The sequence below is a fragment of the Panulirus ornatus genome, chromosome 28, assembly GCF_036320965.1.
Source record: "Panulirus ornatus isolate Po-2019 chromosome 28, ASM3632096v1, whole genome shotgun sequence".
Taxonomy (NCBI): domain Eukaryota; kingdom Metazoa; phylum Arthropoda; class Malacostraca; order Decapoda; family Palinuridae; genus Panulirus; species Panulirus ornatus.
The window spans coordinates 18,318,098-18,340,478 of NC_092251.1; the positions used below are offsets into that span (position 1 = coordinate 18,318,098).

General features: G+C 42.2%; 1 protein-coding gene across 2 annotated transcripts in view; it reads left to right on the top strand.

The window, feature by feature from the left end:
* Nucleotides 1–370: 370 nt before the first annotated feature.
* Hira (histone cell cycle regulator-like protein) overlaps nt 371–22,381 on the top strand; it is a 539,085-nt gene continuing 517,074 nt past the window's right edge. For both annotated transcript variants that reach the window (XM_071678795.1, XM_071678796.1), the window contains exon 1: nt 371–527. In XM_071678795.1, the coding sequence (XP_071534896.1) occupies nt 491–527 (37 nt within the window). In that variant the 5' untranslated portion in view covers nt 371–490. The remainder of the gene's footprint in view (nt 528–22,381) is intronic.

Below are 22,381 nucleotides of genomic sequence, written 5' to 3' on the forward strand. Positions count from 1 at the left end.
CTTATTCATCATACACAGTCGCCGTCTCCCGCGTCAGGAAGGTAGCGCTAGGAAACAGACGAAAGAACGGCCCAACCCACCCACGCACACACACGCACACACACACACACACACATGCATACACCCAAACGCCCACACACGCACATATACACACCCATACACTTTACCGCACATATACACACACAGACACACACACATATACACATATGTACACATTCACACCCGCTGCCCCCATCCATTCCATCGCCACCTCCGCCACACAGTCTAAGAATATATTACAATACTGTCACAACACATACGCCTGTATCCCCTTCTTCCCCCCCCCCCCCCCCCCGGGGTCATTCCATGTTTGGTTCTGTTGTGTAAACGACCTGAATTTTCGCGGTTGTAAACAAAGATGGCGGAGTGAGTCTTGGCGGCGTTTGAATAATGGTAGATTGGTGAGGAGCTGAGTGTACTCTGAGAGAGTGGTGCAATATCCATAAATATCATGCAGCTTCTAAAACCGGCATGGGTTAATCATGATGGTAAGAGCATCACACCTTCAGAATAGAATAGAAATAATTTGTGTTTATTACGAGGATCATCAATACATTTTCGTAGGGAGGGTTTTTACGAAAGATTGAATTCCTTGAGTGTTATTTAAGTGACATGAGAATACCGAATGTCGATTGAATTTAGAAATATGTGTAAGTCAATTGGAATAAACAGGTATCATGTACATCACTCATTATAATGGGCGTATGTTAGAGATTTGGATGTAGTGGCACTTGGATGATGATGTAGTCGCTAAGCTATGGGTAATTCCTTGTAGTAATTGTGTGATAAGTTTAAATGATTGTTATTAGAAAAAAATAACGAGTAGATTATACAGCTTCAGCTGCAGGAATCACTTGGAAACAGTTGTGGGTCAGATTTCTGCTGGTGTTAAGTGTTTCTTTTTAGAGGAATTGGTGATACACATAATCTTGAGTGTGTGTGGTTTATATGAGTAATATGTCCTTAACCTCTTATGGTCACTGTCATGCTTGTAGAGTCCCTTGCCATTACTATGACTGCTGCCATAGCTAGTGCCTCAAGCTTCTGTTGGCTGTGTATCTTGCTATAGATGACATGTAGGTGGTGTGATGTAGTCTGTAATATCAGAAGTTATTGAAATCAATAAAATACCAAGGATGTTGTCATAATGAAACGTGTTGAATAAGTTAAACCACCTATTTCATAAGATAGTAAGTGTCTAAATCAAAGTATATTACACAGACCGCAGAGTAATTCCATGCGAAGACATTAAGGGATGGTTGATAAAATGCAAAGAAAATGTAAATTGGTAAAATTGACTTTTGGTTACATTTATTGACATTCAGTTTAATTTTTGCCACGGTAACAATGGAACTTGATAGAATGGTTAGATTTAAGTATTGGAAAATTTCAGTTTGGGGCACATCAGAAATATATTACCATTGTGGGTTTGGAAGAAACACATCAGTGGACAGGATGATTATGCTTAGAAATAATTGAAGTCAGGAATCATGATTCAAAGAATTTTGTGTCTGCAGAAAATAAATTTGATGATAATCAGGGAAAATATTGGGTTAAAGTAAGTTTAACAATACCATATATCATGTGGGAAACCTCACCATCTTCAGCTAGTCAAGATTTATCGTTATGATAATTGAAATATACTGATGTTATTTTTGTCATCTTCCTTCCTTCATGATGATGGGAGAAAATAAATACACTCACCCAGCACATTAAGCACATTCAGCAAACAAGTTTGGTAAATGTTTCTTAGGCTCTGTTGATTTCTGGGGGTTTCGCTAAGTATGTATTTATCCTAGAGCAGATGTGGTATTTCTTCATCTGTTCCTAATGCAACCTCAATAACGTAGGAAATGGTGATCGAGTATATATTTGTATGTGAGTGGATAGGTTTTTCTTTGTCTGTTTCCTGGTGCTACATCGCTAATGCAGGAAATGGCAATTAAGTATGATGAATAAATGTTAAATATATATTATACTTGATCACTGTTTCCTGCATTAGCAAGGCAGTGCCAGGAAAAAGACAAAGGAAGACCCATTGTACAAAGGCAAAGGGAATAAAGGTGAGTGTTCAAACTACAGAGGCATAAATTTGTTGAGTATTCCTGGGAAATTATATGGGAGGGTATTGATTGAGAGGGTGAAGGCATGTACAGAGCATCAGATTGGGGAAGAGCAGTGTGGTTTCAGAAGTGGTAGAGGATGTGTGGATCTGGTGTTTGCTTTGAAAAATGCCTCTGAGAAATACATAGAAAAGCAGATGGATTTGTATGTAGCATTTATGGATCTGGAGAAGGCATATGATAGTGTCGATAGAGATTCTCTGTGGAAGGTATTAAGAGTATATGGTGTGGGAGGTAAGTTGCTAGAAGCAGTGAAAAGTTTTTATCGAGAATGTAAGGCATGTGTATGAGTAGGAAGAGAGTAAAGTGATTGGTTCCCAGTGAATGTCGGTTTGCGGCAGGGGTGCGTGATGTCTTCATGGTTGTTTAATTTGTTTATATATGGGGTTTAGGGAGGGGAATGCAAGAGTTTTGGAAAGAGTGGCAAGTATGCAGTCTGTTGGGGATGAGAGGGCTTGGGAAGTGAGTCAGTTGTTGTTCACTGATGATACAGCGCTGGTGGGTGATTTGGTTCAGAAACTGCAGGTGGTGGCTGAATTTGGTAAAGTGTGTGAAAGAAGAAAGCTGAGAGTAAATGTGAATATGAGCAAGGTTATTAGGTGCAGTAGGGTTGAGGGACAAGTAAATTGGGAGGTAAGTTTGAATGGAGAAAAACTGGAGGAAGTGAAGTGTTTTAGATATCTGGGAGTGAATTTGGCAGCAGATGGAACCATGGAAGCGGAAGTGAGTCTCAGGTTGGGGGAGGGGGCGTAGGTTCTGGGAGCGTTGAAGAATGTGTGGAATGCGAGAGCATTATCTCGGAAAGCAAAAATGTGTATGTTTGAAGGATTAGTGGTACCACCAGTGTTATATGGTTGTGAGGCATGGGCAATAGATAGGGTTGTGCAGAGGAGGGTGGATGTGTTGGAAATGAGATGTTTTTGGACAATGTATGGTGTGAGGTAGTCTGATCGAGTATGTAATGAAAGGGTAAGAGAGATGTGTGGTAATGAAAAGAGTGTGGTTGAGAGAGCAGAAGAGGGTGTTTCGAAATGGTTTGGTCCTATGGAGAGAATGGGTGAGGAAAGATTGACAAAGAGGATACATGTGTCAGAGGTGGAGGGAATGAGAAGTGGGAGACCAAATTGGAGGTGGAAAGATGGAGTGAAAAAGATTTTGAGCGATTGGGGCCTGAACATACAGGAGGGTGAAAAGCATGCAAGGAATAGAGTGAATTGGAACGATGTGGTATACCGGGGTTGACGCACTGTCAGTGGATTGAACCAGGGCATATGAAGCGTCTGGGGTAAACCATGGAAAGTTCTGTGGGGCCTGGACGTGGAAAGGGAGGTGTGGTTTCAGTGCATTACACATGACAGCTAGAGTCTGAGTGTGGACGAAAGTGGCCTTTGTTGTCCTTTCCTAGGGCTGCCTTGTGCACACGTGGGGGGAGGGGTATGTCATTTCATACGTGGCAGGGTGGCGGCAGGAATGGACGAAGGCAGCATGCATGAATATGTACATGTCTATATTTGTATATGTCTGTGTATGTATATGTATATATACGTTGAAATGTATAGGTATGTATATGTGCGTGTCTCCCGCGTTTGCGAGGTAGCGCAAGGACACAGACGAAAGAAATGGCCCAACCCACCCCCATACACATGTATATACATACGTCCACACACGCAAATATACATACCTACACAGCTTTCCATGGTTTACCCCAGACGCTTCACATGCCCTGATTCAATCCACTGACAGCACGTCAACCCCGGTATACCACATCGATCCAATTCACTCTATTCCATGCCCTCCTTTCACCCTCCTGCATGTTCAGGCCCCGATCACACAAAATCTTTTTCACTCCATCTTTCCACCTCCAATTTGATCTCCCACTTCTCCTCGTTCCCTCCACCTCCGACACATATATCCTCTTGGTCAATCTTTCCTCACTCATTCTCTCCATGTGCCCAAACCATTTCAAAACATCCTCTTCTGCTCTCTCAACCACGCTCTTTTTATTTCCACACATCTCTCTTACCCTTACGTTACTCACTCGATCAAACCACCTCACACCACACATTGTCCTCAAACATCTCATTTCCAGCACATCCACCCTCCTGCGCACAACTCTATCCATAGCCCACGCCTCGCAACCATACAACATTGTTGGAACCACTATTCCTTCAAACATACCCATTTTTGCTTTCCGAGATAATGTTCTCGACTTCCACATATTCTTCAAGGCTCCCAGGATTTTCGCCCCCTCCCCTACCCTATGATCCATCTCCGCTTCCATGGTAACATCCGCTGCCAGATCCACTCCCAGATATCTAAAACACTTTACTTCCTCCAGTTTTTCTCCATTCAAACTTACCTCCCAATTGACTTGACCCTCAACCCTACTGTACCTAATAACCTTGCTCTTATTCACATTTACTCTTAACTTTCTTCTTTCACACACTTTACCAAACTCAGTCACCAGCCTCTGCAGTTTCTCACATGAATCAGCCACCAGCACTGTATCATCAGCGAACAACAACTGACTCACTTCCCAAGCTCTCTCATCCCCAACAGACTTTTAACTTTCTAAAATGGGAAACAGAAGATAATACATATATTATTTTTTTTTTATTATACTTTGTCGCTGTCTCCCGCATTTGCGAGGTAGCGCAAGGAAACAGACGAAAGAAATGGCCCAACCCCCCCCCATACACATGTATATACATACGTCCATACACACAAATATACACACCTACACAGCTTTCCATGGTTTACCCCAGACGCTTCACATGCCTTGATTCAATCCACTGACAGCACGTCAACCCCGGTATACCACATCGCTCCAATTCACTCTATTCCTTGCCCTCCTTTCACCCTCCTGCATGTTCAGGCCCCGATCACACAAAATCTTTTTCACTCCATCTTTCCACCTCCAATTTGGTCTCCCTCTTCTCCTCGTTCCCTCCACCTCCGACACATATATCCTCTTGGTCAATCTTTCCTCACTCATTCTCTCCATGTGCCCAAACCACTTCAAAACACCCTCTTCTGCTCTCTCAACCACGCTCTTTTTATTTCCACACATCTCTCTTACCCTTACGTTACTCACTCGATCAAACCACCTCACACCACACATTGTCCTCAAACATCTCATTTCCAGCACATCCATCCTCCTGCGCACTACTCTATCCATAGCCCAAGCTTCGCAACCATACAACATTGTTGGAACCACTATTCCTTCAAACATACCCATTTTTGCTTTCCGAGATAATGTTCTCGACTTCCACACATTCTTCAAGGCCCCCAGAATTTTCGCCCCCTCCCCCACCCTATGATCCACTTCCGCTTCCATGGTTCCATCCGCTGCCAGATCCACTCCCAGATATCTAAAACACTTCACTTCCTCCAGTTTTTCTCCATTCAAACTCACCTCCCAATACATATATATATATATATATATATATATATATATATATATATATATATATATATATATATATATATATACTATATATATATATATATATATATATATATACATATATATATATATATATATATATATCTTTTCTTTTTTTTCTTTTAAACTATTCGCCATTTCCCGCGTTAGCGAGGTAGCATTAAGAACAGAGGACTGGGCCTTTGAGGGAATACCCTCACCTGGCCCAATTCTCAGTTCCTTCTTTTGGAAAATTAAAAAAAAAAAAAACGAGAGGGGAGGATTTCCAGCCCCCCGCTCCCTCCCCTTTTAGTCGCCTTCTACGACACGCAGGGAATACGTGGGAAGTATTCTTAATCCCCTATCCCCAGGGATAATATATATATATATATACTCTATATATATATATATATATATATATATATATATATATATATAGTATATATATATATATATATATATATATATATATATATATATATATATATATATATATATATATGCGTGTCGTACTATATATATATATATATATATATATATATATATATATATATATATATAGTATATATATAGTATATATATAGTATATATATATATATATATATATATATATATATATATATATATATATATATATATATATATAATATATATATATATATATATATATATATATATATATATATATATATATAATATATATATATATATATATATATATATATATATATATATATATTTTTTCTTTTAAGCTATTCGCCATTTCCCGCATTAGCGAGGTAGCGTTAAGAACAGAGGACTGGGCCTTTGTGGAAATATCCTCACCTGGCCCTCCTCTGTTCCTTCGTTTGGAAAATTAAAAAAAAACGAGAGGGGAGGATTTCCAGCCTCCCGCTGTATATACATACATGTATATACATACGTCCACACACGCAAATATACATACCTACACAGCTTTCCCCCCAGACGCTTCACATGTCAGTGGATTGAAGCAAGGCATGTGAAGCGTCTGGGGTAAACCATGGAAAGCTGTGTAGGTATGTATATTTGCGTGTGTGGACGTATGTATATACATGTGTATGGGGGGGGGTTGGGCCATTTCTTTCGTCTGTTTCCTTGCGCTACCTCGCAAACGCGGGAGACAGCGACAAAGTATAATAATATAATATAATAATATATATATATATATATATATATATATATATATATATATATATATATTTTTTTTTTTTTTTTTTTATACTTTGTCGCTGTCTCCCGCGTTTGCGAGGTAGCGCAAGGAAACAGACGAAAGAAATGGCCCAACCCCCCCCCCCCCATACACATGTACATACACACGTCCACACACGCAAATATACATACCTACACAGCTTTCCATGGTTTACCCCAGACGCTTCACATGCCTTGATTCAATCCACTGACAGCACGTCAACCCCTGTATACCACATGACTCCAATTCACTCTATTCCTTGCCCTCCTTTCACCCTCCTGCATGTTCAGGCCCCGATCACACAAAATCTTTTTCACTCCATCTTTCCACCTCCAATTTGGTCTCCCTCTTCTCCTCGTTCCCTCCACCTCCGACACATATATCCTCTTGGTCAATCTCTCCTCACTCATTCTCTCCATGTGCCCAAACCATTTCAAAACACCCTGGGGATAGGGGAGAAAGAATACTTCCCACGTATTCCCTGCGTGTCGTAGAAGGCGACTAAAAGGGGAGGGAGCGGGGGGCTGGAAATCCTCCCCTCTCTTTTTTTTTTTTTTTTAATTTTCCAAAAGAAGGAACAGAGAATTGGGCCAGGTGAGGGTATTCCCTCAAAGGCCTAGTCCTCTGTTCTTAACGCTACCTCGCTAATGCGGGAAATGGCGAATAGTTTGAAAGAAAGAAAGAGAATATATATATATATATACTCCTGAAACAGGAGTTGTGGGAGTATGTGATAGAATGTAAGAAATTAAATTCTCGATTAATATGGGTAAAACTGAAAGTTGATGGAGAGAGGTGGGTGATTATTGGTGCATATGCACCTGGGCATGAGAAGAAAGATCATGAGAGGCAAGTGTTTTGGGAGCAGCTGAATGAGTGTATTAGTGGTTTTGATGCACGAGACCGGGTTATAGTGATGGGTGATTTGAATGCAAAGGTGAGTAATGTGGCAGTTGAGGGAATAATTGGTATACATGGGGTGTTCAGTGTTGTAAATGGAAATGGTGAAGAGCTTGTAGATTTATGTGCTGAAAAAGGACTGATGATTGGGAATACCTGGTTTAAAAAGCGAGATATATATAAGTATACTTATGTAAGTAGGAGAGATGGCCAGAGAGCGTTATTGGATTACGTGTTAATTGACAGGCGTGCAAAAAAGAGACTTTTGGATGTTAATGTGCTGAGAGGTGCAACTGGAGGGATGTCTGATCATTATCTTGTGGAGGCTAAGGTGAAGATTTGTATGGGTTTTCAGAAAAGAAGAGTGAATGTTGGGGTGAAGAGGGTGGTGAGAGTAAGTGAGCTTGGGAAGGAGACCTGTGTGAGGAAGTACCAGGAGAGACTGAGTACAGAATGGAAAAAGGTGAGAACAATGGAAGTAAGGGGAGTGGGGGAGGAATGGGATGTATTTAGGGAATCAGTGATGGATTGCGCAAAAGATGCTTGTGGCATGAGAAGAGTGGGAGGTGGGTTGATTTTCTGGAAAACCCATACAAATCTTTACATTAGCCTCCACAAGATAATGATCAGACATCCCTCCAGTTGCACCTCTCAGCACATTAACATCCAAAAGTCTCTCTTTCGCGCGCCTGTCAATTAACACGTAATCCAATAGCGCTCTCTGGCCATCTCTCCTACTTACATACATATACTTATGTATATCTCGCTTTTTAAACCAGGTATTCCCAATCACCAGTCCTTTTTTAGCACATAAATCAACAAGCTCTTCACCATTTCCATTTACAACACTGAACACCCCATGTATACTAATTATTCCCTCAACTGCCACATTACTCACCTTTGCATTCAAATCACCCATCACTATAACCCGGTCTCGTGCATCAAACCCACTAACACACTCATTCAGCTGCTCCTTTCACCCTCCTGCATGTTCAGGCCTCGATCACACAAAATCTTTTTCACTCCATCTTTCCACCTCCAATTTGGTCTCCCACTTCTCCTCGTTCCCTCCACCTCCGACACATATATCCTCCTGGTCAATCTTTCCTCACTCATTCTCTCCATGTGCCCAAACCATTTCAAAACACCCTCTTCTGCTCTCTCAACCACGCTCTTTTCATTTCCACACATCTCTCTTACCCTTACGTTACTTACTCGATCAAACCACCTCACACTACACATTGTCCTCAAACATCTCATTTCCAGCACATCCATCCTCCTGCGCACAACTCTATCCATAGCCCACGCCTCACAACCATACAACATTGTTGGAACCACTATTCCTTCAAACATACCCATTTTTGCTTTCTGAGATAATGTTCTCGACTTCCACACATTCTTCAAGGCTCCCAGGACTTTCGCCCCCTCCCCCACCCTATGATCCATCTCCGCTTCCATGGTTCCATCTGCTGCCAGATCCACTCCCAGATATCTAAAACACTTTATTTCCTCCAGTTTTTCTCCATTCAAACTTACCTCCCAATTGACTTGACCCTCAACCCTACTGTACCTAATAACCTTGCTCTTATTCACATTTACTCTTAACTTTCTTCTTTCACACACTTTACCAAAACTCAGTCACCAGCTTCTGCAGTTTCTCACATGAATCAGCCACCAGCGCTGTATCATCAGCGAACAACAACCGACTCACTTCCCAAGCTCTCTCATCCCCATCAGACTTCATACTTGCCCCTCTTTCCAAAACTTTTGCATTCACCTCCCTAACAACCCCATCCATCAACAAATTAAACAACCATGGCGACATCACACACCCCTGCCGCAAACCTACATTCACTGAGAACCAATCACTTTCCTCTCTTCCTACATGTACACATGCCTTACATCCTCGATAAAAACTTTTCACTGCTTCTAACAACTTGCCTCCCACACCAGATATTCTTAATACCTTCCACAGAGCATCTCTATCAACTCTATCATATGCCTTCTCCAGATCCATAAATGCTACATACAAATCCATTTGCTTTTCTAAGTATTTCTCACATACATTCTTCAAAGCAAACACCTGATCCACATATCCTCCACCACTTCTGAAACCACACTGCTCTTGCCCAATCTGATGCTCTGTACATGCCTTCACCCTCTCAATCAATACCCTCCCATATAATTTACCAGGAATACTCAACAAACTTATACCTCTGTAATTTGAGCACTCACTCTTATCCCCTTTGCCTTTGTACAATGGCACTATGCACGCATTCCGCCAATCCTCAGGCACCTCACCATGAGTCATACATACATTAAATAACCTTACCAACCAGTCAACAATACAGTCACCCCCTTTTTTAATAGATTCCACTGCAATACCATCCAAACCTGCTGCCTTGCCGGCTTTCATCTTCCGCAAAGCTTTTACTACCACTTCTCTGTTTACCAAATCATTTTCCCTAACCCTCTCACTTTGCACACCACCTCGACCAAAACACCCTATATCTGCCACTCTATCATCAAACACATTCAACAAACCTTCAAGATACTCACTCCATCTTCTTCTCACATCACCACTACTTGTTATCACCTCCCTATTAGCGCCCTTCACTGAAGTTTCCATTTGCTCCCTTGTCTTACGCACTTTATTTACCTCCTTCCAGAACATCTTTTTATTCTCCCTAAAATTTAATGATACTCTCTCACCCCAACTCTCATTTGCCCTCTTTTTCACCTCTTGCACCTTTCTCTTGACCTCCTGTCTCTTTTATACATCTCCCACTCATTTGCATTTTTTCCCTGGAAAAATTGTCCAAATGCCTCTCTCTTCTCTTTCACTAATAATTTTACTTTTTCATCCCACCACTCACTACCCTTTCTAATCAACCCACCTCCCAGGCTTCTCATGCCACAAGCATCTTTTGCGCACTCCATCACTGATTCCCTAAATACATCCCATTCCTCCCCCACTCCCCATACTTTTCCATTCTGTACTCAGTCTCTCCTGGTACTTCCTCACACAAGTCTCCTTCCCAAGCTCACCTACTCTCACCACCCTCTTCACCCCAACATTCACTCTTCTTATATATATATATATATATATATATATATATATATATATATATATATATATATATATATATATATATATATATTTATTATTTATTTTGCTTTGTCGCTGTCTCCCACGCCTGCGAGGTAGCGTAAGGAAACAGACGAAAGAAATGGCCCAACCCACCCCCACACACATGCACACACACACACACATCCACACACGCAAACATACACACCCACACATCCCAACGTACACACATATATACACACACAGACACACACATATACACACACAGACACACACATATACACACATGCACACAATTCACACTGTCTGCCCCTACTCACCCCCATCGCCACCCCGCCACACACGGAATAACATCCTCCTCCCCCTCATGTGCACGAGGCAGCGCCAGGAAAAGACAACAAAGGCCCCATTTGCTCACACTCAGTCTCCAGCTGTCATGCAATAATGCCCGAAACCACAGCTCCCCCTCCACATCCAGGCCCCACAGAACTTTCCATGGTTCACCCCAGACTCTTCACATGCCCTGGTTCAATCCATTGACAGCACGTCGACCCCGGTATACCACATCGATCCAATTCACTCTATTCCTTGCCCTCCTTTCACCCTCCTGCATGTTCCGGCCCCGGATCACTCAAAATCTTTTTCACTCCATCTTTCTACCTCCAACTTGGTCTCCCACTTCTCCTCATTCCCTCCACCTCCGACACATATATCCTCTTGGTCAGTCTCTCATCACTCATTCTCTCCATGTGCCCAAACCATTTCCAAACACCCTCTTCTGCTCTCTCAACCACGCACTTTTTATTTCCACATATCTCTCTTACCCTTACATTACTTACTCGATCAAACCCCCTCACACCACATATTGTCCTCAAACATCTCATTTCCAGCACATCCACCCTCCTGCACACAACTCTATCCATAGCCCACGCCTCGCAACCATACAACATTGTTGGAACCACTATTCCTTCAAACATACCCATTTTTGCTTTCCGAGATAATGTTCTCGACTTCCACACATTCTTCAAGGCTCCCAGAATTTTCGCCCCCTCCCCCACCCTATGATTCACTTCCGCTTCCATGGTTCCATCCGCTGCTAAATCCACTCCCAGATATCTAAAACACTTCCTCCAGTTTTTCTCCATTCAAACTTACCTCCCAATTGACTTGACCCTCAACCGTACTGTACCTAATAACCTTGCTCTTATTCACATTTACTCTTAACTTTCTTCTTTCACACACTTTACCAAACTCAGTCACCAGCTTCTGCAGTTTCTCACGTGAATCAGCCACCAGCACTGTATCATCAACCAACAACAACTGACTCACTTCCCAAGCTCTCTCATCCCCAACAGACTTCATACTTGCCCTCTTTCCAAAACTCTTGCATTCACCTCCCAAACAACCCCATCCATAAACAAATTAAACAACCATGGAGACATCACACACCCCTGCTCCAAACCTACATTCACTGAGAACCAATCACTTTCCTCTCTTCCTACACGTACACATGCCTTACATCCTCGATGTAATATATATATATATAAACACCCACATACGCACATATACATATCGATGTATACATACATATGCATATGTATTTCTGGCACTGCCTCGCTGAAGCAGGGTTTAGTGATGCTGTTTTCCTGTGGGACGGGGTGTAAACAGGAATGGATGAAGGCAAGCAAGTATGAATATGTACATGTGTATGTATGTAATGTATGTATGTATAGGATTGTGTGGAGGATGGTGGATGTGTTCGAAATGAAGTGCTTGAGGACAGTATGTGGTGTGAGGTGGTTTGATTAAGTAATGAAAGGGTAAGAGAGATGTGTGGTAATAAAAAGAGTGTGGTTTAGAGGATAGAAGAGGGTGTGTTGAAATGGTTTGGTCGCATGGAGAGAATGAGTGAGGAGAGATTGACAAAGAGGATATACGTGTCAGAGGTGGAGGGCAGAAGAAGCAAGAGACCAAATTGGAGGTGGAAGGATGGAGTGAAAAAGATTTTGAGCGATCGGGGGTCTGAACATGCAGGAAAGTGAAAGGCGAGCAAGGAATAGAGTGAATTGGAATGATGTGGTATACCGGGGCCGACATGCTGTCAGTGGATTGAACCAGGGCACTTAAAGTGTCTGGGGTAAACAATGGAAAGGTCTGTGGAGCCTGGATATGGAAAGAGAGCTGTGGTTTCGGTGCATTACTCGTGACAGAGACTGAGTGTTAATGAATGTGGCCTTTTTTTGTCTGTTCCTATGGCTGCCTCGCTTGAGGGTGGATGATATTTTGTGTGTGGCAATGTGGCGACAAGAATGAATGAAGGCAGCAAGTATGGATGTGTATATGTATATGTCTGTGTATGTATATGTATGTATATGTGCATGTGTGGGCACTTATGTATACATGTGTGTGTGGGTTGGTTGGGCCATTCCTCGTCTGTTTCCCTGTGCTACCTCACTAACTTGGGAGACGGTGGTTAAGTATTAAATAAAATACACACACACACACACACACACACACACACACACACACACACACACACACACACACACACACGCACTTGATCACCATTTACCATTTTCAGAAGTAAGGTATTCGTCTTTAACCTTGAGACGACCAACCACGTGCTTTCCATACTTGGAAATGTTCTGAACTTGTGCACTGCAGTGGTGTCCGTATTTCTGTTATATCTTTTTTCTTGATATTTTACTATGTTTTATTCAGTTTTAGTGTATGGATTATTTATGAAAGTACTGCATAATACAGTATTTGTATACAGGAGCTGTGTGAGGTGGGTATTGATGAGTGAGGTTGTCATGATAGGCATTCTGTGTGCTATATTGTGCATGTGTTGGCACAAAGTGGTACTGCAGCTAGTTATTTCCACTCAGTATCAGGTTAGATGAGTTTGGATTTTTTTTTTTTTTTTTTTTTTTTTTTGTCTCCCGCGTTTGCGAGGTAGCGCAAGGAAACAGACGAAAGAAATGGCCCAACCCCCCCCATACACATGTATATACATACGTCCACACACGCAAATATACATACCTACACAGCTTTCCATGGTTTACCCCAGACGCTTCACATGCCTTGATTCAATCCACTGTCAGCACGTCAACCCCGGTATACCACATCGCTCCAATTCACTCTATTCCTTGCCCTCCTTTCACCCTCCTGCATGTTCAGGCCCCGATCACACAAAATCTTTTTCACTCCATCTTTCCACCTCCAATTTGGTCTCCCTCTTCTCCTTGCTCCCTCCACCTCCGACACATATATCCTCTTGGTCAATCTTTCCTCACTCATCTCTCCATGTGCCCAAACCACTTCAAAACACCCTCTTCTGCTCTCTCAACCACGCTCTTTTTATTTCCACACATCTCTCTTACCCTTACGTTACTCACTCGATCAAACCACCTCACACCACACATTGTCCTCAAACATCTCATTTCCAGCACATCCATCCTCCTGCGCACAACACTATCCATAGCCCACGCCTCGCAACCATACAACATTGTTGGAACCACTATTCCTTCAAACATACCCATTTTTGCTTTCCGAGATAATGTTCTCGACTTCCACACATTCTTCAAGGCCCCCAGAATTTTCGCCCCCTCCCCTACCCTATGATCCACTTCCGCTTCCATGGTTCCATCCGCTGCCAGATCCACTCCCAGATATCTAAAACACTTCACTTCCTCCAGTTTTTCTCCATTCAAACTCACCTCCCAATTGACTTGACCCTCAACCCTACTGTACCTAATAACCTTGCTCTTATTCACATTTACTCTTAACTTTCTTCTTCCACACACTTTACCAAACTCAGTCACCAGCTTCTGCAGTTTCTCACATGAATCAGCCACCAGCGCTGTACATCAGCGAACAACAACTGACTCACTTCCCAACTCTCTCACCCCCAACAGACTTCATACTTGCCCCTCTTTCCAGGCTCTTGCATTTACCTCCCCTAACAACCCCAACCAAAAAACAAATTAAAAAACCATGGAGACATCACACACCCTCCCCGCAAACCTACATTCACTGAGAACCAATCACTTTCCTCCTTCCTACACGAAAACAGGCCCTTTTCCCCTTTTCCCGATAAAAACTTTTCACTCTTCAAAAACAACTTCCCCTCCCACACCAAATATTTTTAATACCTTCCACAAGCACTCTATCAACTCTATCATATGCCTTCCCAGATCCATAAATGTTTAAAATCCCAATCCAGTGAGAAGGAGATGGAATGAGTATTTTGAAGGTTTGTTGAAGGGGTCTGATGACAGGTGGCAATATAGGGTTTTTGGGGTCTGGTGGGGGTGCAAAGTGAGAGGGTTAGGGAAAATTTTGGTAACAGAGAAAGGTATTTAAAAAGCTTTGCGGAAGATAAAAGCCGAAAAGGCAGCGGGTTTGGGATGGTTTTGGGCAGTGGAATTTTAATTAAAAAAGGGGTGACTGTATTGTTGACTGTTGGTAAGTTTTTTAAATTTGTATGTATGACTCATGGTTTGAGTGCCTGAGATTGGCGGAATGCTTTCCCATATGCCATTGTACAAAGGCAAAGGTATAAGAGTGAGAGCTAAAAATTCCCGGTATAAGTTTGTTGAGTTTTTCCGGGAAAACTATAGGGGAGTGTATTGAATTGAGAGGGTAAGGCATGTACAAAAGCATCAAAATTGGGGAAGAGCAGTGCGGTTTCAGAATGGTAGAGGATGTGGGACAGTGTTTGCTTTGAAGAATGAAAATTGGGGAAATACTTAGAAAAGCATATATAATATATATATATATATATATATATATATATATAAATATAATATATATAATATTAAAATATAAATAAGGTGAGAAACAATGGAAGTAAGGGGAGTGGGGAGAATGGGATGTATTTAGGGAATAAGTGATGGATTGCCAAAAGATGCTTGGGAAATAGAAGGTGGAGTGGGTTTTTAGAAAGGTAGTGAGTGGGGGGAATGAAGAAATAAGATTTATATAGTGAAAGAGAAGAGAGAGGCATTTTGGACGATGTTTGCAGGGAAAAAAAGCAATTGAGGGGGAGAATATAAAAGAAAGAGACAGGAGTAAAGAGAAAGGGTGCAAAGGTGAAAAAGGGCAAATGAGAGTTGGTGAGAGACTATCAGTAAATTTTAGGGAGAATAAAAAGATTTTCTGGAAGAGGTAAATAGGGTGCGTAAGACCCGGGAGCAAATGGGGAAATTCGTGAAGGGGGTAAAAGGGAGGGGAAAAAAAAGTAGCGGTGATGTGAGAAGGAGATGGAATGAGTATTTTGAAGGTTTTTGAATGTGTCCCGATTTAAAGAGGCAAAAAATTGGTGTTTTGGGCGAGTGGGGGCAAAGTGAAGGGTTAGGGAAAATGAATTGTAAACAAGAAAAGGTAGTAAAAACTTTGCGGAAGATGAAAAACCGGCAAGGCAGCAGTTTGGATGTATTCAGTGGGAAATTTATTAAGAAAAAGGGGGGACTGTAATTGTTTAAATGGTTTAAGGTTTTTTTATGTTATGAAGCTCATGGTGAGTCCTGAGGATTGGGGGAATGCGTCAAGTGGGCCCTTGTACAAAGGCAAAGGGGATAAAGTGAGTGCTCAAATTACAGAGGTTAAGTTTGTTGAGTAATTTCCCGGTAAATTATATGGAGGGGATTAAATTTAGAGGGTGAAGGGATGTACAGAGCATCCGATTGGGGAGAGCAGTGCGTTTTTAGAAGTGGTAAGGATGTGTGGATCAGGTGTTTGCTTTGAAGAATGTATGTGAAAATACTTAGAAAAGCAAATGGGTTTGTATTAGCAAATTTTTGGATCTGAGAAAGGATATGATAGAGTTTGATAGAGTGCCTGTGGAAGGTAATTAAGAAAATATGGTGTGGGAGGCAAGTTGTTAGAAGCAGTGAAAAGTTTTTATCGAGGATGTAAGGCATGTGTACGTGTAGGAAGAGAGGAAAGTGATTGGTTCTCAGTGAATGTAGGTTTGCGGCAGGGGTGTGTGATGTCTCCATGGTTGTTTAATTTGTTTATGGATGGGGTTGTAAGGGAGGTAAATGCAAGAGTCCTGGAAAGAGGGGCAAGTATGAAGTCTGTTGGGGATGAGAGAGCTTGGGAAGTGAGTCAGTTGTTGTTCGCTGATGATACAGCGCTGGTGGCTGATTCATGTGAGAAACTGCAGAAGCTGGTGACTGAGTTTGGTAAAGTGTGTGGAAGAAGAAAGTTGAGAGTAAATGTGAATAAGAGCAAGGTTATTAGGTACAGTAGGGTTGAGGGTCAAGTCAATTGGGAGGTGAGTTTGAATGGAGAAAAACTGGAGGAAGTGAAGTGTTTTAGATATCTGGGAGTGGATCTGTCAGCGGATGGAACCATGGAAGCGGAAGTGGATCATAGGGTGGGGGAGGGGGCGAAAATTTTGGGAGCCTTGAAAAATGTGTGGAAGTCGAGAACATTATCTCGGAAAGCAAAAATGGGTATGTTTGAGGGAATAGTGGTTCCAACAATGTTGTATGGTTGCGAGGCGTGGGCTATGGATAGAGATGTGCGCAGGAGGATGGATGTGCTGGAAATGAGATGTTTGAGGACAATGTGTGGTGTGAGGTGGTTTGATCGAGTAAGTAACGTAAGGGTAAGAGAGATGTGTGGAAATAAAAAGAGCGTGGTTGAGAGAGCAGAAGAGGGTGTTTTGAAATGGTTTGGGCACATGGAGAGAATGAGTGAGGAGAGATTGACCAAGAGGATATATGTGTCGGAGGTGGAGGGAACGAGGAGAAGAGGGAGTCCAAATTGGAGGTGGAAAGATGGAGTGAAAAAGATTTTGTGTGATCGGGGCCTGAACATGCAGGAGGGTGAAAGGAGGGCAAGAAATAGAGTGAATTGGTGTCATGTGGTATACAGGGGTTGACGTGCTGTCAGTGGATTGAAGCAAGGCATGTGAAGCGTCTGGGGTAAACCATGGAAAGCTGTGTAGGTATGTATATTTGCGTGTGTGGACGTGTGTATGTACATGTGTATGGGGGGGGGGGTTGGGCCATTTCTTTCGTCTGTTTCCTTGCGCTACCTCGCAAATGCGGGAGACAGCGACAAAGTATAAAAAAAAAAAAAAAAAAAAAAAAAAAATATATATATATATATATATATATATATATATATATATATATATATATATATATATATATATATATTTTTTTTTTTTTTTTTTTCAAACTATTCGCCATTTCCCGCGTTAGCGAGGTAGCGTTAAGAACAGAGAACTGGGCCACTGAGGGAATATCCTCACCTGGCCCCCTTCTCTGTTCCTTCTTTTGGAAAATTAAAAAAAATTGAGAGGGGAGGATTTCCAGCCCCCCGCTCCCTCCCCTTTTAGTCGCCTTCTACGACACGCAGGGAATACGTGGGAAGTATTCTTTCTCCCCTATCCCCAGGGATAATATATATATATATATATATATATATATATATATATATATATATATATATACACATGTATATACATACGTCCACACACGCAAATATACATACCTACACAGCTTTCCATGGTTTACCCCAGACGCTTCACATGTCAGTGGATTGAAGCAAGGCATGTGAAGCGTCTGGGGTAAACCATGGAAAGCTGTGTAGGTATGTATATTTGCGTGTGTGGACGTATGTATATACATGTGTATGGGGGTGGGGTTGGGCCATTTCTTTCGTCTGTTTCCTTGCGCTACCTCGCAAACGCGGGAGACAGCGACAAAGTATAATAATATAATATAATAATATATATATATATATATATATATATATATATATATATATATATATATATATATATATATATATATATATATATATATATATTATCCCTGGGGATAGGGGAGAAAGAATACTTCCCACGTATTCCCTGCGTGTCGTAGAAGGCGACTAAAAGGGGAGGGAGCGGGGGGCTGGAAATCCTCCCCTCCTTTTTTTTTTTTTTTAATTTTCCAAAAGAAGGAACAGAGAATTGGGCCAGGTGAGGGTATTCCCTCAAAGGCCTAGTCCTCTGTTCTTAACGCTACCTCGCTAATGCGGGAAATGGCGAATAGTTTGAAAGAAAGAAAGAGAATATATATATATATATACTCCTGAAACAGGAGTTGTGGGAGTATGTGATAGAATGTAAGAAATTAAATTCTCGATTAATATGGGTAAAACTGAAAGTTGATGGAGAGAGGTGGGTGATTATTGGTGCATATGCACCTGGGCATGAGAAGAAAGATCATGAGAGGCAAGTGTTTTGGGAGCAGCTGAATGAGTGTATTAGTGGTTTTGATGCACGAGACCGGGTTATAGTGATTCCCAATCACCAGTCCTTTTTTAGCACATAAATCAACAAGCTCTTCACCATTTCCATTTACAACACTGAACACCCCATGTATACTAATTATTCCCTCAACTGCCACATTACTCACCTTTGCATTCAAATCACCCATCACTATAACCCGGTCTCGTGCATCAAACCCACTAACACACTCATTCAGCTGCTCCTTTCACCCTCCTGCATGTTCAGGCCTCGATCACACAAAATCTTTTTCACTCCATCTTTCCACCTCCAATTTGGTCTCCCACTTCTCCTCGTTCCCTCCACCTCCGACACATATATCCTCCTGGTCAATCTTTCCTCACTCATTCTCTCCATGTGCCCAAACCATTTCAAAACACCCTCTTCTGCTCTCTCAACCACGCTCTTTTCATTTCCACACATCTCTCTTACCCTTACGTTACTTACTCGATCAAACCACCTCACACTACACATTGTCCTCAAACATCTCATTTCCAGCACATCCATCCTCCTGCGCACAACTCTATCCATAGCCCACGCCTCACAACCATACAACATTGTTGGAACCACTATTCCTTCAAACATACCCATTTTTGCTTTCTGAGATAATGTTCTCGACTTCCACACATTCTTCAAGGCTCCCAGGACTTTCGCCCCCTCCCCCACCCTATGATCCATCTCCGCTTCCATGGTTCCATCTGCTGCCAGATCCACTCCCAGATATCTAAAACACTTTATTTCCTCCAGTTTTTCTCCATTCAAACTTACCTCCCAATTGACTTGACCCTCAACCCTACTGTACCTAATAACCTTGCTCTTATTCACATTTACTCTTAACTTTCTTCTTTCACACACTTTACCAAAACTCAGTCACCAGCTTCTGCAGTTTCTCACATGAATCAGCCACCAGCGCTGTATCATCAGCGAACAACAACCGACTCACTTCCCAAGCTCTCTCATCCCCATCAGACTTCATACTTGCCCCTCTTTCCAAAACTTTTGCATTCACCTCCCTAACAACCCCATCCATCAACAAATTAAACAACCATGGCGACATCACACACCCCTGCCGCAAACCTACATTCACTGAGAACCAATCACTTTCCTCTCTTCCTACATGTACACATGCCTTACATCCTCGATAAAAACTTTTCACTGCTTCTAACAACTTGCCTCCCACACCAGATATTCTTAATACCTTCCACAGAGCATCTCTATCAACTCTATCATATGCCTTCTCCAGATCCATAAATGCTACATACAAATCCATTTGCTTTTCTAAGTATTTCTCACATACATTCTTCAAAGCAAACACCTGATCCACATATCCTCCACCACTTCTGAAACCACACTGCTCTTGCCCAATCTGATGCTCTGTACATGCCTTCACCCTCTCAATCAATACCCTCCCATATAATTTACCAGGAATACTCAACAAACTTATACCTCTGTAATTTGAGCACTCACTCTTATCCCCTTTGCCTTTGTACAATGGCACTATGCACGCATTCCGCCAATCCTCAGGCACCTCACCATGAGTCATACATACATTAAATAACCTTACCAACCAGTCAACAATACAGTCACCCCCTTTTTTAATAGATTCCACTGCAATACCATCCAAACCTGCTGCCTTGCCGGCTTTCATCTTCCGCAAAGCTTTTACTACCACTTCTCTGTTTACCAAATCATTTTCCCTAACCCTGTCACTTTGCACACCACCTCGACCAAAACACCCTATATCTGCCACTCTATCATCAAACACATTCAACAAACCTTCAAGATACTCACTCCATCTTCTTCTCACATCACCACTACTTGTTATCACCTCCCTATTAGCGCCCTTCACTGAAGTTTCCATTTGCTCCCTTGTCTTACGCACTTTATTTACCTCCTTCCAGAACATCTTTTTATTCTCCCTAAAATTTAATGATACTCTCTCACCCCAACTCTCATTTGCCCTCTTTTTCACCTCTTGCACCTTTCTCTTGACCTCCTGTCTCTTTTATACATCTCCCACTCATTTGCATTTTTTCCCTGGAAAAATTGTCCAAATGCCTCTCTCTTCTCTTTCACTAATAATCTTACTTTTTCATCCCACCACTCACTACCCTTTCTAATCAACCCACCTCCCAGGCTTCTCATGCCACAAGCATCTTTTGCGCACTCCATCACTGATTCCCTAAATACATCCCATTCCTCCCCCACTCCCCATACTTTTCCATTCTGTACTCAGTCTCTCCTGGTACTTCCTCACACAAGTCTCCTTCCCAAGCTCACCTACTCTCACCACCCTCTTCACCCCAACATTCACTCTTCTTATATATATATATATATATATATATATATATATATATATATATATATATATATATTTATTATTTATTTTGCTTTGTCGCTGTCTCCCACGCCTGCGAGGTAGCGTAAGGAAACAGACGAAAGAAATGGCCCAACCCACCCCCACACACATGCACACACACACACACGTCCACACACGCAAACATACACACCCACACATCCCAACGTACACACATATATACACACACAGACACACACATATACACACACAGACACACACATATACACACATGCACACAATTCACACTGTCTGCCCCTACTCACCCCCATCGCCACCCCGCCACACACGGAATAACATCCTCCTCCCCCTCATGTGCACGAGGCAGCGCCAGGAAAAGACAACAAAGGCCCCATTTGCTCACACTCAGTCTCCAGCTGTCATGCAATAATGCCCGAAACCACAGCTCCCCCTCCACATCCAGGCCCCACAGAACTTTCCATGGTTCACCCCAGACTCTTCACATGCCCTGGTTCAATCCATTGACAGTACGTCGACCCCGGTATACCACATCAATCCAATTCACTCTATTCCTTGCCCTCCTTTCACCCTCCTGCATGTTCCGGCCCTGGATCACTCAAAATCTTTTTCACTCCATCTTTCTACCTCCAACTTGGTCTCCCACTTCTCCTCATTCCCTCCACCTCCGACACATATATCCTCTTGGTCAGTCTCTCATCACTCATTCTCTCCATGTGCCCAAACCATTTCCAAACACCCTCTTCTGCTCTCTCAACCACGCACTTTTTATTTCTACATATCTCTCTTACCCTTACATTACTTACTCGATCAAACCCCCTCACACCACATATTGTCCTCAAACATCTCATTTCCAGCACATCCACCCTCCTGCACACAACTCTATCCATAGCCCACGCCCCGCAACCATACAACATTGTTGGAACCACTATTCCTTCAAACATCCCCATTTTTGCTTTCCGAGATAATGTT